The sequence below is a fragment of the Petromyzon marinus genome, chromosome 67 (assembly GCF_048934315.1).
Source record: "Petromyzon marinus isolate PM22_M1 ecotype Great Lakes invasive population chromosome 67, UKy_Petmar_22M1.pri1.0, whole genome shotgun sequence".
Taxonomy (NCBI): Eukaryota; Metazoa; Chordata; class Hyperoartia; order Petromyzontiformes; family Petromyzontidae; genus Petromyzon; species Petromyzon marinus.
Window position 1 is genome coordinate 4,036,115 of NC_133733.1, and position 23,632 is coordinate 4,059,746.

General features: G+C 52.6%; 1 protein-coding gene across 1 annotated transcript in view; it reads right to left on the bottom strand.

Annotated features, from left to right (window-relative positions):
• The window catches only part of LOC142906575 (dynein axonemal heavy chain 2-like), a 304,317-nt gene that overhangs the window by 213,524 nt on the left and 67,161 nt on the right, over window positions 1–23,632 (bottom strand). The window contains exon 2 of the mRNA XM_076054707.1: window positions 21,462–21,692. Within this exon, the coding sequence (XP_075910822.1) occupies window positions 21,462–21,692 (231 nt within the window). The remainder of the gene's footprint in view (window positions 1–21,461; window positions 21,693–23,632) is intronic.

The window sequence follows — 23,632 nt, forward strand, 5'->3', positions numbered from 1 at the left end:
ACCACCACCGCCATCACCGCCATCACCGCCACCGCCATCACCGCCACCCCCATCACCGCCACCGCCACCACCGCCACCACCGCCATCACCACCACCGCCATCACCGCCACCGCCATCACCGCCATCACCGCCACCCCCATCACCGCCACCCCCATCACCGCCACCGCCACCACCACCACTGCTTCCACCCCCATCATCTCCACCACCAATGCCACCACCACCACCACCGCCACTGCTTCCACCCCCATCACCACCGCCACTACCACCACCACGACTACCAAAGCATGGGATCTGAACAACAGGATCCGAAGAGTGGCATCCAAACAGTGGGATCCAAACAATGAGATCCAAACAGTGGGATCCAAACAGTGGGATCCAAACAATGAGATCCAAACAGTGGGATCCGAACAGTGGGATTCGAACAGTGGGATCCGAACAGTGGGATTCGAACAGTGGGATCCGAATCTCTGCAGCCAACGGCAAACACCCCTGGCCCTTAGAGGCCCTCCCTGATTCCAGGCCGTCCGTGATTGCGCTCGATGCTATCCACGGACGCTAGCACTGGACGCTAGCACTAGACGCTAGCACTAGACGGTACCAATAGACGCTAGCACTAGTCACTAGCAGTAGACGCTGCCACTAGACGCTACCACTAGACGCTAGCACTAGACACTAGCACTAGACGCTGCCACTAGACACTAGCACTAGACGCTCCCACTGGACGCTGCCACTGGACGCTAGCACTGGACGCTACCACTAGACGCTAGTACTAGACGCTACCAATAGACGCTAGCACTAGACGCTAGCACTAGTCACTAGCAGTAGACGCTACCACTAGGCACTACCACTAGACGCTAGCACTAGACGCTAGCACTAGATGCTGCCACTAGGCGCTACCACTAGACGCTAGCACTAGTCACTAGCAGTAGATGCTACCACTAGACGCTACCACTAGACGCTGCCACTAGACACTAGCACTAGACACTACCACTAGACACTACCACTAGACACTACCACTAGACACTGCCACTAGACACTGGCACTAGACACTGAAACTAGATGCTAGCACTAGACACTACCACTAGACACTACCACTAGACACTACCACTAGACACTAGCACTAGACACTACCACTAGACACTAAGACTAGACACTAGCACTAGACACTAGCACTAGACAATACCACTGGACGCTGCCACTAGACACTACCACTAGACACTGCCACTAGACACTAACACTAGACACTAGCACTAGACACTACCACTAGACACTGCCACTAGACACTGGCACTAGACACTGAAACTAGACGCTAGCACTAGACACTACCACTAGACACTACCACTAAACACTACCACTAGACGCCACCACTAGACACTACCACTAGACACTACCACTAGACGCTACCACTAGACACTAGCACTAGACGCTACCACTAGACACTACCACTAGACGCTACCACTAGACACTACCACTAGACACTGACACTAGACACTACCACTAGACACTACCACTAGACACTACCACTAGATACTACCACTAGACACAACCACTAGACACTACCACTAGACACTGACACTAGACACTAGCACTAGACACTACCACTAGACACTAGACACTACCACTAGACACTACAACTAGATACTACCACTAGACAATGACACTAGACACTAGCACTAGACACTACCACTAGACATTGACACTAGACACTACCACTAGACACTACCACTAGACACTGGCACTAGACACTACCACTAGACACTACCACTAAACACTAACACTAGACACTACCACTAGACACTAGACACTACCACTAGACACTACCACTAGACACTAGACACTACCACTAGACAATGACACTAGACGCTACCACTAGACACTAGCACTAGACACTGCCACTAGACACTACCACTAGACACTGACACTAGACACTACCACTAGACACTACCACTAGACACTGACACTAGCACTAGACACTACCACTAGACACTAGCACTAGTCACTACCACTAGACACTACCACTAGACACTGACACTAGACACTAGCACTAGACACTAGCACTAGACACTACCACTAGACACTACCACAAGACACTGACACTAGCACTAGACACTAGCACTAGACACTAGCACTAGACACTACCACTAGACACTACCACTAGACACTGACACTAGACACTACCACTAGACACTACCACTAGACACCACCACTTGACACTAGTACCAGACACTACCACTAGACACTAGCACTAGACACTTCCACTAGACACTGACACTAGCACTAGACACTAGCACTAGACACTACCACTAGACACTAGCACTAGACACTAGCACTAGACACTAGCACTAGACGCTACCACTAGACACTACCACTAGATACTACCACTAGACACTGACACTAGACACTAGCACTAGACACTACCACTAGACACTGACACTAGACACTGCCACTAGACACTACCACTAGACACTACCACTAGACACTAGCACTAGACACTAGCACTAGACACTACCACTATACACTAGACACTACCACTAGACGCTACCACTAGATACTACCACTAGACACTAGACACTACCACTAGACACTACCACTAGACACTACCACTACCACCAGATGCTACCACTAGACACTACCACTAGACACTACCACTAGACACTAGCACTAGACACTGGCACTAGACACTACCACTAGACGCTACCACTAGACACTGACACTAGACACTACCACTAGACACTACCACTAGACGCTACCACTAGACGCTACCACTAGACACTGACACTAGATGCTACCACTAGACACTGGCACTAGACACTACCACTAGACACTAGCACTAGACACTACCACTAGACACTACCACTAGATGCTACCACTAGACACTTACACTAGCACTAGACACTAGCACTAGACACTACCACTAGACACTAGACACTACCACTAGACACTGACACTAGACGCTACCACTAGACACTAGCACTAGACACTACCACTAGACACTACCACTAGACGCTACCACTAGACACTGACACTAGCACTAGACACTAGCACTAGACACTACCACTAGACACTAGACACTACCACTAGACACTAGACACTGCCACTAGACACTGACACTAGACGCTACCACTAGACACTAGCACTAGACACTACCACTAGACACTACCACTAGACACTACCACTAGACACTAGACACTACCACTATACAATGGCACTAGACGCTACCACTAGACACTATCACTAGACACTACCACTAGACACTACCACTAGACACTACCACTAGACACTACCACTAGACACTAGACACCACCACTAGACACTAGCACTAGACACTACCACTAGACACTGGCACTAGACACTAGCATTAGACACTAGCACTAGACACTACCACTAGACACTGGCACTAGACACTACCACTAGACACTACCACTAGACACTAGACACTACCACCAGACACTGCCACTAGACACTACCACTAGACACTGACACTAGACACTAGCACTAGACACTAGCACTAGACAGTACAACTAGACACTACCATTAGCCACTGACACTAGACACTAGCACTAGACACTACCACTAGACACTGGCACTAGACACTACCACTAGACACTAGCACTAGACACTACCACTAGACACTACCACTAGACACTAGACACTACCACTAGACACTACCACTAGATACTCACACTAGACACTACCACTAGACACTAGACACTACCACTAGACACTACCACTAGACACTAGCACTAGACACTACCACTAGACACTGGCACTAGACACTACCACTAGACACTACCACTAGACACTGGCACTAGACACTAGCACTAGACACTACCACTAGACACTACCACTAGACACTGGCACTACACACTACCACTAGACACTGGCACTAGACACTACCACTAGACACTACCACTAGACACTACCACTAGACACTACCACTAGACACTAGCACTAGACACTACCACTAGACACTACCACTAGATACTGGCACTAGACACTACCACTAGACACTAGACACTACCACTAGACACTAGACACTACCACTAGACGCTACCACTAGACACTACCACTAGACACTAGCACTAGACACTAGCACTAGACACTACCACTAGACACTAGACACTACCACTAGACACTACCACTAGACACTAGACACTACCACTAGACACTACCACTAGACACTACCACTAGACACTAGCACTAGACACTAGCACTAGACACTACCACTAGACACTACCACTAGACGCTACCACTAGACACTACCACTAGACACTAGCACTAGACACTACCACTAGACACTAGACACTACCACTAGACACTACCACTAGACACTAGACACTACCACTAGACGACTACTACTAGACACTACCACTAGACACTACCACTAGACACTGCCACCAGACACTAGACACTACCACTAGACGACTACCACTAGACACTACCACTAGACACTAGCACTAGACACTACCACTAGACACTGACACTAGACACTACCACTAGACACTACCACTAGATACTGGCACTAGACACTACCACTAGACACTACCACTAGACACTAGCACTAGACACTAGCACTAGACACTACCACTAGACACTAGACACTACCACTAGACACTACCACTAGACACTAGACACTACCACTAGACGACTACTACTAGACACTACCACTAGACACTACCACTAGACACTGCCACCAGACACTAGGCACTACCACTAGACGACTACCACTAGACACTACCACTAGACACTAGCACTAGACACTAGCACTAGACACTACCACTAGACACTACCACTAGACACTGACACTAGACACTACCACTAGACACTACCACTAGATACTGGCACTAGACACTACCACTAGACACTACCACTAGACACTACCACTAGACACTGACACTAGACACTACCACTAGACACTACCACTAGACACTAGCACTAGACACTACCACTAGACGCTACCACTAGACACTAGCACTGGACACTACCACTAGACACTACCACTAGACACTGACACTAGACACTGCCACTAGACGCTACCACTAGACACTGGCACTAGACACTGGCACTAGACACTACTACTAGACGCTAGACACTACCACTAGACACTACCAATAGACACTACCAATAGACACTACCACTAGACACTGGCACTAGACACTACCACTAGACGCTACCACTAGACACTACCAATAGACACTACCACTAGACACTGACACTAGACACTAGCACTAGACACTAGCACTAGACACTGGCACTAGACACTGGCACTAGACACTGGCACTAGACACTACCACTAGACATTGACACTAGACACTACCACTTGACGCTACCACTAGACACTACCACTAGACACTACCACTAGACACTACCACTAGACACTGGCACTAGACACTACCACTAGACACTACCACTAGACACTACTACTAGACGCTACCACTAGACACTACCACTAGACACTACCACTAGACACTGACACTAGACACTACCACTTGACGCTAGCACTAGACACTACCACTAGACACTACCACTAGATGCTACCACTAGACACTACCACTAAACACTACCACTAGACACTAGCACTAGACACTACCACTAGACACTACCACTAGACACTAGCACTAGACACTAGCACTAGACACTACCACTAGACACTAGCACTAGACACTAGCACTAGACACTAGCACTAGACACTACCAATAGACACTACCACTAGACACTAGCACTAGACACTAGCACTAGACACTAGCACTAGACACTACCACTAGACACTACCACTAGACACTACCACTAGACACTGACACTAGCACTAGACACTACCACTAGACACTACTACTAGACACCAACACTAGACACTGGCACTAGACACTACCACTAGACACTACCACTAGACACTAGCACTAGACACTACCACTAGACACTAGACACTACCACTAGACACTACCACTAGACACTACCACTAGACACTGACACCAGACGCTGACACCAGACGCTACCACTAGACACTATCACTAGACACTACCACTAGACACTACCACTAGACACTACCACTAGACACTACCACTAGACACTGACACTAGACACTACCACTAGACACTGACACTAGACACTACCACTAGACACTACCACTAGATACTGGCACTAGACACTACCACTAGACACTACCACTAGACACTACCACTAGACACTGACACTAGACACTACCACTAGACACTACCACTAGACACTAGCACTAGACACTACCACTAGACGCTACCACTAGACACTAGCACTGGACACTACCACTAGACACTACCACTAGACACTGACACTAGACACTGCCACTAGACGCTACCACTAGACACTGGCACTAGACACTGGCACTAGACACTACTACTAGACGCTAGACACTACCACTAGACACTACCAATAGACACTACCAATAGACACTAGCACTAGACACTGGCACTAGACACTACCACTAGACGCTACCACTAGACACTACCAATAGACACTACCACTAGACACTGACACTAGACACTAGCACTAGACACTAGCACTAGACACTGGCACTAGACACTGGCACTAGACACTGGCACTAGACACTACCACTAGACATTGACACTAGACACTACCACTTGACGCTACCACTAGACACTACCATTAGACACTACCACTAGACACTACCACTAGACACTGGCACTAGACACTACCACTAGACACTACCACTAGACACTACTACTAGACGCTACCACTAGACACTACCACTAGACACTACCACTAGACACTGACACTAGACACTACCACTTGACGCTAGCACTAGACACTACCACTAGACACTACCACTAGATGCTACCACTAGACACTACCACTAAACACTACCACTAGACACTAGCACTAGACACTACCACTAGACACTACCACTAGACACTAGCACTAGACACTAGCACTAGACACTACCACTAGACACTAGCACTAGACACTAGCACTAGACACTAGCACTAGACACTACCAATAGACACTACCACTAGACACTAGCACTAGACACTAGCACTAGACACGAGCACTAGACACTACCACTAGACACTACCACTAGACACTACCACTAGACACTACCACTAGACACTACCACTAGACACTACCACTAGACGCTACCACTAGACGCTACCAATAGACAATACCACTAGACACTACCACTAGACACTACCACTACCACCAGACGCTACCACTAGACGCTACCACGAGACACTGGCACTAGACACTACCACTAGACACTACCACTAGACACTACCACTACCACTAGACGCTACCACTAGACAATAGCACTATACACTACCACTAGACACTAGACACTAACACTAGACACTACCACTAGACACTACCAATAGACACTGGCACGTACGCCGCTCCTGCCGACGCCACCCCAGCCGCCGCCTTGCAAGCAAAATTACATTTCCGCTCGTTCCGGTGGTCACATCGACCCCGAAAAGCAACGGCGGAGAGGAAACGTCCTACGCGCAGCTGGTGGCTATCTTCCCTCGGCCCGGCACACACCGTCGCGGGAGGAGGGCCTGGGGAACGGGAGGAACGGGGGGACCCACCCCCCCCCTCAACCCAAAGACATAGATCCCACCCCCCCCACCCCCCCCAAAGACAAAGATTTCTCGTGTAGCCTGTAACAAGACTGTAGGCGCAAGTGCTGTTAGCGAGCACCAATGAAGGCCGGCACGGCACACGAGGGGGTGGGTGTCTACCAGCAACCACGCCCGGTCGCCTTTGTCTCCCCCAGTGGCGATGTTTACTGCACCACCGCCACACCAGGTAACCCATTTGAGGCTGAGTCGACCTAGGGACAGGCCCAGGTACCGGTTCAGATAATCGTCACCGGTGTTGGCCGTGAGCGGGAATCGATCCCAGGGTCACCGGGTTCGCAGCGTAGCGCTAACCGCTGCACCACCGCTCCCCCCCCCCACACCCCTACACCCCCACAACCCCCCCCCCACCCCACCCACACCCCCCACACCCCCCATTGTCTACACGGAGCGTAATCGTCCATGGCAAAACGCGTGAGCAATCATTCCACCCCCCTGAGGGATTTGAGAGCGTGCGTGCGTGTGTGTGCGTGTGTGCGTGTGTGTGCATGCGTGTGTGTGCGTGTGTGCGTGTGTGTGCGGTGCATCTGCCGGTCATCTCAGTCAGTCGACCTGCTGCTGGTACCACCACCTGCAGGGTCTGTGCCGTGACCTCCTGCACCTAGCCTGGCACAGCAGTCAACCCATGGCACCTGCTGGGTCTGTCCCGTGATCTCCTCCTGCACCTAGGCTGGCACAGCAGTTAACCCATGGCACCTGCAAGGGCCTGTCACGTGATCTCGTACTCCTGCACCTAGCCTGGCACAGCAGTCAACCCATGGCACCTGCAGGGTCTGTCCCGTGATTTCCTCCTCATGCACCTAGCCTGGCACAGCAGTCAACCCATGGCACCCGCTGGGTCTGTCCCGTGATCTCCTCCGGCCAGCGTGCGTTCGGGACGCTCCACGTGGCCTTGAAGTGCACCTAGCCTGGCACGGATGCTGCTGGAGGCTACGCGGGGGATCTTAGTCTTTGGGGAGCGGTGGCGCAGCGGTTAGCGGTGTGTGCTGTTCTGTGTGTTGTTGGTGTGTGTGTTGTTGTGTGTGTTGTGTTGTTGTGTGTGTTGTTGTGTGTGTTGTTGTGTTATTGTGTGTGTGTTGTGTGTGTTGTTGCGTGTGTTATTGTGTGTTGTTGTGTGTGCTGTTGTGTGTATTGTTGTGTGTATTGTTGTGTGTGTTGCTGTGTGTGTTGTTGTGTATTGTTGTTGTTGTGTTAGCGAGGTTGCTTCTCGTCAACAGCACTTGCCCAAAAAAGTCTGCTGAAGGCGAGACGTTGGGGGGGATCTTTTCCTTTGTGTATGAGATCATGCCAGTGATTGCGTGTGTGTGCGTGTGCGTGTAGGTGTGTGTGTGCGTGTGCGCGCACGCCTGCATCTGATTACCTGCATGCATGCGTGTCTGTGTGTGTGTGTGCGTGGGTGCGTTTGTGTGTCTCTCTGTGAGTGTGTGTTTCTTCCAGCGTGTCTGTGTAAGTGCACGCATGCATGCCTTCCTCCTGCACGTGGGCCTGTCTGCCTGTGTGTGCGCGTCTGTGTGTTCCTGTGTGTGTGTGTGAATCTGTTTCCGTGTCCCTATGTGTGTGTGCGTCTGTGTGTTCCTGTGTGTGAGTGTTTGAGTGCGTCATGCGTGTCTCTGTGTGTGTGTGTGCGAGAGTGTCTTTGTGTGTTTCTGCCTGCGTGTCTGTGTAAGTTTTACGCACGCATGCCTTCCTCCTTCACGTGGGCCTGTCTGCCTGTGTGTGCGCGTCTGTGTGTCCCGTGTGCGTATGCTGGTTTGGCCGCTGTGGTCGTTTGCAACCACCACAGCGGCCAAATGGGGGGCTCTGGACGGGTGCGAGGGGCTGTGAACCCGTCCACCTTCAATAAGCTACCACTAAACTACGATGTAAATACATTATTAAGCTTGTGCCGGAGGCCCCGGAGGGACAGGAGTCTATGACGTCGCCTGGTCAAACCCCATTTGGCGGAGCCAGGAGACTGAATCTTTACCCTCGGGGCTCCTCCAGAAACAACAAAAAACCACTACAGATGGCCACGTGGAATGTTCGAATGCTCACTGCCGAGGAGAGGCTGCCACTCCTCTGTCGGGAGCTGGACCGGTACCGCCTGGATCTCTGTGGTATTCATGAGGTCCGGTGGACCGGCTCTGGCTCCTGCCACCATGAGGGGTGGACAGTGAGGTGTGGGAAGCTGTGAGCCCCAGGCTACTTTGGGCTCGCCTTCCCATCAACCGGAGGCGAGGAGTGGTAGTCGTGGATACTTATGCCCTCACCGAAGACGAACATCTGCGGAGGGATGCAGGTAAGGCCGATGAGTCAAATGCCTTCTATGTCCTCCTGTCACAGGTGCTGGCTAAAGTGGCCCCTCAGGATATTCATCTTGTTGGGTGACTTCAATGCCCGAGTTGGTCATGATGCTGGCGGCTGGGCTGGAGTGATTGGAGGGCATGGGCCAGATCAGCTCAATAACAACGGTAGGAGGCTGCTAGATTTTTGTGCAGCCCATGGGCTTGTAATTACCAACACGCTGTTCCGGCATTGGCACAACCACGCAACTTTATGGATGCATGCCAGGTCCAAGCAAGAACATCTGCTGGACTACATAGTGACAGAACAGCGGATGCGGGCCCATGTCCTTGACACCAGGACCTACCGTGGAGCTGATCTGCACACTGACCATCGACTTGTCATCTGTAAGATGCGCCTGCCATTCTTCCGCTCCGGTGGTGGGTGTACACCCAGGACCCCATTCAAACTCATAGTGGCATGGTCTCAGCTTGCTGATGAAAGTTGCAAGCGAGAATTACATCACCGCTTGCGGCTGGGGTTGGCATTGTCCCCCACTCCTCCTGATGTCGAGGGTAAATGGGCGAGGTTTAGGACTGTGGCTCATGCAGCTGCAATGGCTGCTTTGGGTACATGGTCCAGACCTCCCCAGAGACCATGGCTGACAGAGGAGATGTTCAGGCTGGCTGAGAAATGGCAACAGCATCCCACATCAGAGAATGAGGAGGCTTACTGCAGCCTTCGCTCGGAGGTTCAGAGAGCCGTGAGGCACTGCAAGGATGGGTGGGGGTCACGGGTTGCTGATGAGATGGAGCCTGCCTCAATGGCCCTCCATCACAAATCGCTCTTTAACTCCATTAACCTACAGCGCCACACCTATTACCATCATTAGGGGATTTGCTGAGCATTTATGTGAGGTCCTGGGGGAGGGGAAATCCCTCAGCCTGAAAAACGTGGGACAAAGTGGGGATGACCCTGCTGAGGCTGCAGTGCCTCAAATATTGGAAGAAGTCACCCCCTGTGAGTGGCTGGCTGAGGTGCCATCTGTTGAGGAAGTACTGAAGGTGTCCGGGAGTCTGAGACCAGGAAAGGCACCGGGCAGAGATGCTCTCCCAAGCGAAATTCTGAGGGAGTGTGGCGTTTGTGCACAGACTGCCCTACATGATATCATAACAATAGTCTGGACCACTGGATGGGTTCCTCAGGATTGGAAGGATGCCCTGGTGGTCCCCCTCTTTAAGAAGAGGGACCGCACAGACTGTAACAACTACAGGGGCATCTCACTCCTCAGTGTGCCAGGAAAGGTCCTGGCAAGGATTATTCAGCATCGCCTTGCCAGGCACGCTAAGGAGAGGCTTGCGGAGCCCCAATGCGGTTTCAGAAAAGGGCGATCTTGCACAGATGCCATATTTTCTGTACGTCTGCTACAGCAGAGGTGTAGGAAATTCCAACAAGACCTACATCTCTGCTTTATGGACCTGGTCAAGGCCTATGATACCATCAGTAGGCCTGGGCTCTGGGTTGTTCTTTATGCTGTCGGAGTCTCCGACCCTCTGCTCACGATCATTAAGGACCTTAATGATGGTGAGCGGGCCCGGGTAAAACTACGTGGCTGGGAGTCGGAGCCATTCCCTGTTCACCTTGGAGTGCGACAGGGATGTCCTCTGGCTCCCACATTATTTAACATCTATTTTGACCACGTCGTTCGTGAAGCTTTCAATAGCTGTAACGGAGGAATTTCCATCTGGTACAGATATAATGGGAGGCTGATCGATGCCCAGGTGCGGTCAAGGGATGGCTCCCTATTGCTCAACCATATATATGCCGATGATCTGGTAATTGCTGCTCACTCAGAGGAGGAGTTGGAGGCACTGCTGCTGAACGTGGAGCTTGCCGCTCAGAGGTGGGGCTTTACCATCAGCCCCATCAAAACTAAGCACCTGCCTGGGCATTTTGTACCACCGGATACTCCACCCTCACAACTCGCAATTAGTGATGGTGCAGTTATGGAGAGAGTGAAGAGTTTCCTATGCCTGGGCAGTGTGCTCATGACCTGCTCTGGTTTGACAGCTGAGGTCTCACTCAGAATCAGTCGAGCGGCATTATCTTTTCATCGGTTGCGTAACGCTGAGTAGAAGCTACCTGGTCTGTCGCTCCGCACGAAGCTTCAAGTCTTCTTGGCCACTGTCATTCCCTTCCTTCTCTACGCTTGCGAAACGTGGACCCCCCTCATGGAACATCTTCGCCGGTTAGAAACATTTTGGCTGACCTGCCTGGGTTTAACCAGGCCGGATTGTGTGAGGAACTCACAAATACTCGAAAGATCTGGACAAAGTCCCATCGGTGAGCTCCTCCGGCAGGCAAGGCTGCGTTGGCTGGGTCATGAAGCCCGCATGCCCAGCGACCGCATGCCTAAACAGCTTTTGTTTGGCCTGATCGAGGGGGCTAAATGGGAGCGGCACGGGCTAGAGAAGAGACGGAATGATGTGGTACAGGAGGACGTGAAGCTGAGCAGACTTGCCGATGACTACCCTATTAAATTTTGATTTAAAGTTTCGTGACTGCAGGGATGAATATTCTTGGTTCTTTCGGTAAAGTCACGTTTCCCTTCTACGTGACTTTACCGAAAGAACCAAGAATATGACTACCCTATTACCTCCGTAATAAGGTAGTGCCCTACTTTATTACAGACCAAGTCAGACACGTATTGGCCACCCTGTCCCCCTAATAAATCTTATCGTTCATCCGACAAAGTCCCATCACAAGGGAGAAACACAAACAAATAGACACAGATATAATGGGACCTCCCTTGCCGTTATCAAAATATAAGAATAGGTTTTACCCTCTCTGCTCACCATGAGCTCTCAATCTCTTGACAGTGGCATTGCCCTGGTGCTGTTCGCCTTTCGGCATCGTCGATCTGATCTATCGCCGTTTGGGACTCGGCTCTAAAGAAAGCTGTCTCTGGTGTGGACCAATCAGTTTCAAAGACAATGCATCGATATGCTACCAAGTACATGTGGTTAACACGGACACGATTCCTTGCAAAAGGTGTCAGTTTGGGTGTTTTAACATCTTAACACCTGTGTTCTTGCCAGAAAGGGTTAAAAAAACCCTTACATTATGAGACCTCCTTTGCCAGAAACAAGATATAGGAATAGGTTTTACCCTTTTAACTGGCACAAAAAACATGATGCCTTGAATAAAGGTGTCAGTTTTTGTGCCAGCTAAAAGGGTAAAACCTATTCCTAAAAAAACTCTATTCTTATAGACACAAATCGTTTGTTGTTGTCCCTACTGAAACGTCTGAACGCCGTATGGACCTGAAAACTCAATTTCCCTGTACAGGAGAGTAAACCCACAGCGACATTTACAATGTGAGTCAGAGTGCTGTGACGTTTCGCCGATGATTACCGCAACCAGCAGCTTTCATCGGAGCGATTTTGGGCAGAATTTCTGCGCCAACGATTGGCTGTGCCGGGTGGTGGGTGCGGGTGGCGGCTTTTAACGACGCATTTACATTCACACCATTTTAACGCAAGAAAATATAACGGCCCTCTTTTTACGGATAGCATCGGTTGCTCAGGCCCGTGACGGGTTTTGGGGTCGTGGTGCCTGATCGTAGCTGGGGGACAAGGGATTGGCAGGTGGCAGCATGGGCTAGGGCATGACGATATGGGGGCTGTTTTAAGGCAGGAGCGGGAGCAGGTGAGTGAAGATGATTGCTAAAATGTGCAGCGGAAATTTACGATTTAACCCCTTTCCCCCGTTGCGAGATGTCGTGCAAGTCTCAGATGTTGTGGCCTTTTTTTATTGTTACACAGGAGGAGGCTGTGTATTAAGGAGGTGCACTTAGAAAAAAAAAAATTATACAGGTAGTCCCCGACTAACGATGGTCCGATGATTTCGATCTTACGATGGCGATAGCGATATGACAAAATTGTAGAATATTTTAAATTTTGCGCGGGAGGCAAACGCAGCAGCCTAGTACGAGGTCCGACACCGTACCTTTATCATCGCCATCCTCCTCTTCCGACAAAACTCAGTTAATGCGGCCATCAACAACCTTAACGCCGTTCAAGTATATATGCAGACGACGGACAGAATCTTGGCGAGTAACGGTAGAATATGATACGTTACGATACGTTCAATGCACGCACGATACGTAGCTGTCGCGATTTCACTTCAGGGTCACCACGGTACGATACATACGTTCAATGCATGTTAAAAGTTTTTTCTTTTTTATATATATAGCAGATAGGATTGTTTCCTGAAAGAAAAAAACTTGCCGTGAAATTGCAGTTCATAGAGGTAGGCTAAGAATGCACCTTGTTTCTTAACTTTACGTTTGACTGTGTCCAAATACAGTATTGCGATTCGTAAGCACGTACAGTTTATAGTTTATACGGTACGGTACCGTAAATTGCTCTGTTTTGCTCAATTATCACCGATCTTTAAGACTCCTGGGTAGGCTAGGGCCATCTTCGACTCACGATATTTTCGACTGGCGATGGGGGTCATCGTAACGCGTCTCCATCGTAAGTCGGGGACGACCCTGTACTGGGAAAAAAAAAAAGACCCGTGATGGGTTGACAGCTATATGATCATCATCATGGCCATCCTCATCGTCACGTGGAGATGTACAGGAGCAGTAGGCCAAATACTCCACGAATGCGTGACTTCGATGCTAAACGTGAAAAGGGGGAGGGCGGGGGGGGGGGGAGTGAAAACGGGGGGAACCGGATAAAGAAATCCACGAAAACACGGGGAGAGAGACGTCGCAGACTCCAAATATACAGCAGCAGCATGCGTCGTCAGGGTCGGGATCGAGCTCACGACCTCCTGTACACCCAGGCAAGGTGGTTAACATCCCCTGGCCACCGTGATGATGATCAGAGAGACACGCAAACTCCAAATCTACAGCAGCAGGCATCGTCAGGGTCGGGATCGAACTCACGACCTCCTGTACACTAGGCGAAGTAGTTAACATCTCCTGGCCACCGTGATGATGATGAGAGAGAGAATGCTAACTACAAAATCTACAGCAGCAGGGATCGTCAGGGCCGGGATCGAACTCACGACCTCCTGTACACCAGGCAAAGTAGTTAACATCTCCTGGCCACCGTGATGATGATGATGAGAGAGACACGCAAACTCCAAATCTACAGCAGCAGGCATCGTCAGGGTCGGGATCGAACTCACGACCTCCTGTACACCAGGCGAAGTAGTTAACATCTCCTGGCCACTGTGATGATGATGATGATCAGAGAGACACACAAACTCCAAAATCTACAGCAGCAGGCATCGTCAGGGTCGGGATCGAACCCACGATTTTCGGTGTACCAGGCGAGATAGTTAACATCTCCTGGCCACCATGATGATGATGAGAGAGAGAGAGAATGCTAACTACAAATTCTATAGCAGCAGGGATCGTCAGGGTCGGGATCGAACTTACGACCTCCTGTACACCAAGCGAGGTAGTTAACATCTCCTGGCCACCGTGATGATGATGATCAGAGAGAGAGACACGAAAACTCCAAAAGCTACAGCAGCAACAGCAGGCGTCGTCAGGGTCGGGATCGAAGCGACGTTTTGGCACGCGCTGTCTCTCGCAACTTCCGTTTTCGTTCAACCGCAGGAGGGGGGGGAAAGAGAGAGAGAAGAAGAAGAAATTAAAGAGTCACCAGCTCGCTGCGCTCACGCACGCACACTAAGCCTCACTTTAATTCCCCCCCTTAAAATGTCAAATTGGCTCGCGAGTCGCGCAGGATCTCTTGTCTTCTCTCTCTCTCTACGTCTCTCTCCGTTTCTCTCCGTCTATCTCTCCGTCTCTCTTTTTTTTTGTTTACGATCAGAGGAAACGAGAAGATGCTCGGTGTAGTCGGCACTTTGCTCCGTTCATCATTTCGTTTTTTTTAAATGAAAGATTTAACAAAATATTTCTCGCCACCCACCCCACTCACTCACCACCCACCCCACTCACTCACTACCCACTCACTCACAACCCAACCCCCCACTCACTCAGCACCCACCCCAACAACTCACTCACCACCCACTCACTCACTCACCACCCACTCACTTACCATCCACCACCCCACCCACTCACTCACCACCCCACCCCACCCACTCACTCACCACCCACTCACCCACCCACTCACTCACCACCCACCCACTCACTCAGCACTCACCCCACCAACTTACCACTCACTCACTACCCACCCACTCACTCACCACCCACCCACTCACTCACCACCCACTCACTCACCACCCACCCCACTCACTCACTCACTACCCACCCACTCACTCACTACCCACTCACTCACCACCCACTCCCTCACCACCCACCCACTCACTCACCACCCACTCACTCACTCACCACCCACCCACTCACTCACTACCCACCCACTCACTCACCACCCACTCACTCACCACCCCACCCACCCACTCACTCACTCACTCACCCACCCACTCACTCACTCCCTCACCACCCACCCACTCACTCATCACCCACCCACTCACTCACCACTCACTCACTCACTACCCACCCACTCACTCACCACCCACCCACTCACTCACTCCCTCACCACCCACCCACCCACTCCCTCACCACCCACTCACTCACTCACTACCCACTCACTCACTCACCACCCACCCATTCACTCACAACCCAACCCCCCACTCACTCACCACCCACCCCAACAACTTACTCACTACCCACCCACTCACCACCCACCCACCCACCCAATCACCACCCACCCACTCACTCACCACCCACTCACTCACTCCCTCACCACCCACCCACCCACTCCCTCACCACCCACCCACCCACCCACTCCCTCACCACCCACTCACTCACTCACCACCCACTCACTCACTCACTACCCACGCACTCACTCACCACCCACTCACTCACTCACCACCCACTCACTCACTCAATACCCACCCACTCACTCACCACCACCCACCCACTCACTCACTCCCTCACCACCCACCCACCCACTCCCTCACCACCCACCCACTCCCTCACCACCCACCCACTCACTCACTACCCACCCACTTACTCACCACCCACCCACCCACCCACTCCCTCACCACCCACCCCACTCACTCACCACCCACCCACCCCACTCACCACCCACTCACTCACTCACTACCCACCCACTCACCACCCACCCACTCACTCACTCACTCACCCACTCTCCCACCCACACACTCACCCACCCACTCACTCACTCCCTCACCACCCACCCACCCACTCCCTCACCACCCACCCACTCACTCACTCACTCCCTCACCACCCACCACACTCCCTCACTACCCACCCACCCACTCACTCACCACCCACCCACCCACTCACTCACTCACTTACCCACCCACACACTCACCCACCCACTCACTCACTCCCTACCACCCACCCACCCACTCACTCACTCACTCACCCACCCTCCCACCCACACACTCACCCACCCACCCACTCACTCCCTCACCACCCACCCACTCACTACGCACCCACTCACTCACTCACCCACCCACCCACTCCCTCACTCACCACCCACCCCACTCCCTCACCACCCACCCACCCACTCACTCACTCCCTCACCACCCACCCACGCACTCACTCACTCACTCACCCACTCTCCCACCCACACACTCACCCACTCACTCACTCACTACCCACCCACCCACTCCCTCACCACCCACCCACTCCCTCACCACGCACCCCACCCCCACGTGTTCATCTGGGTCACTTGTGTAGGTGCGTGCGATCGGTGCAATTGGGTTGCAGCGTCCCGGCTCGCCGCTGCGGTTGCTCCCCGTCCCCTCCGTTGCACCGCTGCTTGCCCCGAATTTGCATTTAAAGTGTCACGCGGATTGTACCGTGGGCTCAACGCGCTCGTTCGCTCGCTCGCTCGTTCGCTCGTTCGCTCGCTCTCACGCTCTCACGCTCTCACGCGCTCGGAGTGGGGTGGATGGGGTGGTGCTCATCAAATCTTGATTTCTCATCATTCCCACCATCAGTTGTTGCCCGTGACGGTGGTCGTGGTGGTGGTGGTGGTGGTCGTGGTGGTGGTTGTGGTCGTGTTGGTCGTGGTGGTCGTGGCGTGGGTGGTGGTGGTCGTGTTGGTCGTGGTGATGGACGTGGTTTTATGGAGATGGTGGTCGTGTTGATGGTGATGGTGGTCGTGTAGGTGGTTATGGTGGTGGTCGTGGTGGTGATGGTGGGCGTGGTAGTGGTGGTGGTGGTGGTGGTCGTGGTGGTGGTTGTGGTCGTGTTGGTCATGGTGGTCGTGGCGTGGGTGGTGGTGGTCGTGGTGGTGATGGTGGGCGTGGTAGTGGTGGTGGTGGTGGTGGTCGTGGTGGTGGTTGTGGTCGTGTTGGTCATGGTGGTCGTGGCGTGGGTGGTGGTGGTCGTGGTGGTGGTCGTGTTGGTCGTGGTGATGGACGTGGTTATGGAGATGGTGGTCGTGTTGATGGTGATGGTGGTCGTGTAGGTGGTTATGGTGGTGGTCGTGGTGGTGATGGTGGGCGTGGTGGTGGTGGTCGTGGTGGTCGTGGTGGTGGTGGTCGTGGTGGTCGTGGTGGTGGTGGTCGTGGTGTGGGTGGTGGTGGTCGTGGTGGTGGTCGTGTTGGTCGTGGTGATGGACGTGGTTATGGAGATGGTGGTCGTGTTGATGGTGATGGTGGTCGTGTAGGTGGTTATGGTGGTGGTCGTGGTGGTGATGGTGGGCGTGGTGGTGGTGGTGGTGGTCGTGGTGGTGGTGGTAGTGGTCGAGGTGGTGGTGGTCATGGTGGTGGTCGCGGTGGTCGTGGTGGTGGGTGTGGTGGTGGTGATGATGATCGTGGTGGTGGTGGTCGTGTTGGTCGTGGTGGTGGTCGTGGAGGTAGTTATGTTGTTGTTGTTGTTGGTGGTGGTGGTGGTCGTGGTGGTGGTGGTCGTGGAGGTAGTTATGTTGTTGGTGGTGGTGGTGGTGGTCGTGTTGGTGGTGATGGATATAGTGGTGGTAGTCGTGGTGGTGATGATCGTGGTGGTGATGATCGTGGTGGTGGTCGTGGTGGTCGTGGAGGTAGTTATGTTGTTGGTGGTGGTGGTCGTGTTGGTGGTGATGGACATGGTGGTGGTAGTCGTGGTGGTGGTGGTGATGATCGTGGTGGTGATGATCGTGGTGGTCGTGGTGGTGGTGGTCGTGGAGGTAGTTATGTTATTGGTGGTGGTGGTCGTGTTGGTGGTGATGGACATGGTGGTGGTAGTCGTGGTGGTGGTGGTGATGATCGTGGTGGTGATGATCGTGGTGGTGATGATCGTGGTGGTGGTGATCGTGGTGGTGGTGGTCGTGGAGGTAGTTATGTTGCTGTTGTTGTTGGTGGTGGTAGTGTTCGTGTTGGTGGTAGAAACTTGGGAAAAACCACCCACCCCACCCACCCCACCCACCCCACCCACCCCACCCACCCCACCCACCCCACCACCCACCCCACCGCCACCCCACCGCCACTCCACCGCCACTCCACCGGGTCAGCTATCGGGAATATTTTGGGACAATCAGGGAAGTCCGCAACAGCGGCGCGGAGAAAATCTCCGGCAGACGCGGGGATGGCAGACCGTGCCCCTCGGCACGCGGTTAACGGCATCGTGACCAGCGGCGTGGTAACGACGTCACCGGGTATTCAATTGCGGTTTCATTTTTTTGTGGTTCCATTTTCTTATCCTTTTGCCAGCTGGCAAAAGGCCCAACGGCTGAGCTGGCACGTGGCTCAGTGTCAGCCGCGACCCTGGCCCAGGGCAGCTCGTCATCGTCGTCGTCGTCATCGTCGTTGTCATCATCGTCGTCGTCGTCATTGTCGTCGTCGTTGTCGTCATCATCGTCGTCATCATCGTCGACGTCATCGTCGTCATCGTCGTCGTCATCGTCGTCGTCGTCGTCGTCGGCGCCGTCATCGTCGTCGTCGGCGCCGTCGTCGTCGTCATTGACGTCATCGTCGTCATCGTCGTCGTCATCATTGTCGTCGTCATCGTCATCGTTGTCATCATCGTCGTCATCGTCATCATCGTCATCATCGTCGACATCATCGTCGTCGTCATCATCATCATCATCGTCGACATCATCATCGTCGTCATCATCGTCATCATCATCATCGTCGTCATCGTCATCATCGTCGTCATCGTCATCATCGTCGTCATCATCGTCGTCATCGTCATCATCGTCGTCACCAAGCGGAAGTTTGTAGCGGTAGTCAAATCCTCTAAGACGCATGGCATTGTTGGTAAGTGGGTAGGTGAGTGAGTGGGTGAGTGAGTGGGAGAGTGGGAGAGTGGGAGAGTGAGTGGGAGAGTGAGTGGGTGAGAGAAATGGTGGGAGAGATGGTGGGAGAGTGGGTGAGTGGATGGGTGGGTAAGTGGGTGGGTGGGAGAAATGGTGGGAGAGATGGTGGGTGAGTGGGTGGGTGGGAGAGATGGTGGGTGAGTGGGTGAGTGGGTGGGTGGGTGGGTGGATGAGTGGGTGGGTGGGTGAGTGGGTGGGTGGGAGAGATGGTGGGTGAGTGGGTGAGTGAGTGGGAGAGTGGGAGAGTGAGTGGGAGAGTGAGTGGGTGGGAGAAATGGTGGGAGAGATGGTGGGAGAGTGGGTGAGTGGATGGGTGGGTGGGTGAGTGGGTGGGTGGGTGAGTGGGTGGGTGGGAGAAATGGTGGGAGAGATGGTGGGTGAGTGGGTGGGTGGGAGAGATGGTGGGTGAGTGGGTGAGTGGGTGGGTGGGTGAGTGGGTGGGTGAGTGGGTGGGTGGTAGAAATGGTGGGAGAGATGGTGGGTGAGTGGGTGAGTGGGTGGGTGGGTGGGTGAGTGGGTGAGTGGGTGGGTGGGAGAAATGGTGGGAGAGATGGTGGGTGAGTGGGTGGGTGGCTGAATGGGTGGGTGAGTGGGTGGGTGAGTGGATGGGTGGATGAGTGAGTGAGTGGGTCGGTGGGAGAAATGGTGAGAGAGATGGTGGGTGAGTGGGTGGGTGGGTGAGTGGGTGGGTGAGTGGGAGAGTGAGTGGGAGAGTGAGTAGGTGAGAGAAATGCTGGTAGAGATGGTGGGTGAGTGGGTGTGTGGGTGGGTGTGTGGGTGAGTGTGTGGGCGAGTGAATGGGTGTGTGGGTGAGTGGGTGGGCGAGTGAATGGGTGGGTGGTTCAGTTTGCGTACGAACTCCCAGCGCGGAACCGCACTCGCCGGAGCAAAACCTGCCCGATGCATTGATGCGGCGATGACTCGCGTCACCACCACCACAACCACCACTACCACCACCACCACAACCACCACCACTACCACCACAGCCATCACCACTACCACCACCACCACCACAACCACCACCACTACCACCACAGCCATCACCACCACGAACACCGCACCCACCAACACAGACCACCACAACCATTCTCGCCCTCCTCCACTACGTCCCACACCTGCGGCGTGGTTACCACCACCACCGCCACCGCCACCACCACCGCCACCACCACCACCACCACCGCCACCACCACCACCACCACCGCCACCACCACCACCACCGCCACCACCACCACCGCCACCACCGCCCGCTCACCTGCGGCGTGCCGCTCGCCTGCACCGGCTGCTGCTGGAGCCCCACCAGGACGCGGAAGAGAGGGCTCGGCGCAGCGGCGCCATCCGCACCGCCGGCGACGCCGGCAACGCCGGTGCCGGCGACGCCGAGGGCCCGGGCGAGCGCCTGCAGGGAGCGCCGCACGTTGACGCGAAGAGCCTCCTGCACACGCCGCTCCACGCACTCCATGTGCTGCGCCCAGCACTGCTGCACCTGCGCGGAAAGGTGGTTGGTGGTTGGTGGTGGTTGGTGGTTGGTTGTGGTTGGTGTCATTGTGGTTGTTGTGGTTGTTGTTGTTGTTGATTGCGTTTCATCGCCATCGCAAGCTCTTTTTGTCAGAAGCTACCACCCGGCCATCACAATCGACTGGCGGCGTATCGTCACCATCGCCACCATCACGTTGGAGGTTCATAGCGGTTAGCCATAATACTCTAAAAGCGCATAGAGACACAGAGGTCCATAGAGATGCATAGAGACCCATAGAGACACATAGAGACGCATAGAGATGAATAGAGACCCATAGAGACACATAGAGACACATAGAGATGAATAGAGACCCATAGAGACACATAGAGACACATAGAGATGCATAGAGATGCATAGAGACCCATAAAGACCCATAGAGACACAGAGACCCATAGAAATGCATAGAGATGCACAGAGACGCATAGAGACACATAGAGACCCATAGAGACCCATAGAGACACATAGAGACCCATAGAGACCCATAGAGACCCATAGAGACCCATAGAGACGCATAGAGATGCATAGAGACCCATAGACACACATAGAGACCCATAGAGATGCATAGAGATGCATAGAGACCCATAGAGACACATAGAGACCCATAGAGACCCATAGAGACACATAGAGACACATAGAGATGCATAGAGGCCCATAGAGATACAGGGACTCGTAGACTAAAATTAAACGTTTTATTATTTGACCAGGAAATGTCCCTGCTGAGCTGCTATGTAGATCTTCTTGTCAGAAGCCAGCCTGCCCATCGCAAGCCACAGCAGCTCAACGTAGCAGCAGATTATCATCATCATCAGCATCACCACCATCACGTGGACATTCATAGCAACCAGCCAAATATTTTGATTTAAAGCTTTCGTGACTGCTGGGATTCATATTCTTGGCTCTTTCGGAAACAATAAAATAATAAAAATATAAAAAAACAATAAAATTCTCACGACGTTTCGACTGCAACAGAAGCAATCATCATCAGGTGTGAAAACCACGACAAGAAAATTTGAATATTTTGTTACATTTTTATTATTTCATTGTTTCCCTTCTACGTGACTTTACCGAAAGAACCAAGAATATAACCAGCCAAAATCCCTAAGCGCGTGGTGACGTTGATTCGAAATGTGGAGGTGAAAACCGGAGGATCCCAGGGAAAAATCCACGCGACCCCCAGGGGGAGAGAGACAGAGAGAGAGAGAGGGAGAGACGAACTCCAACCTTACAAAAGTTATCAGGGTCGGGATCGAACAACACGACCTCCTGCATGTAATGAACTTTTTCGCACCGTACGTAGTGGACCCTGATAATTAGGTGTGCGTGGTGGGGGGAGGGGTCTCTATGTGAGTCTGTGGGTCTCTATGTGAGTCTGTGGGTCTCTGTGTGAGTCTGTGGGTCTCTGTGTGAGTCTGTGGGTCTCTGTGTGTGAGTCTGTGGATGTCTGTGTGTGAGTCTGTGGGTGTCTGTGTGAGTCTGTGGGTGTCTGTGTGAATCTATGGGTGTCTGTGCGTGGTGTGTAGTGTATAGTGTAGTGTGTGGTGTAGTGTATAGTGTAGTGTGTGGTGTAGTGTATAGTGTAGTGTAGTGTGTGGTGTGTGGTGTAGTGCATAGTGCAGTGTATAGTGCAGTGTATAGTGCAGTGTATAGTGTAGTGTGTGGTGTAGTGTATAGTGTAGTGTATAGTGTAGTGTACAGCGTGGTGTAGAGTGTAGTGTAGTGTATAGTGTAGTGTGTGGTGTAGTGTATAGTGTGGTGTATAGTGTAGTGTGCGGTGTAGTGTATAGTGTAGTGTATAGTGTAGTGTATAGTGTATTGTATAGTGTAGTGTATAGTGCAGTGTATAATTTATTGTATAGTGTAGTGTATAGTGTAGTGTATAGTGTAGTGTATAGTGTAGTGTGTAGTGT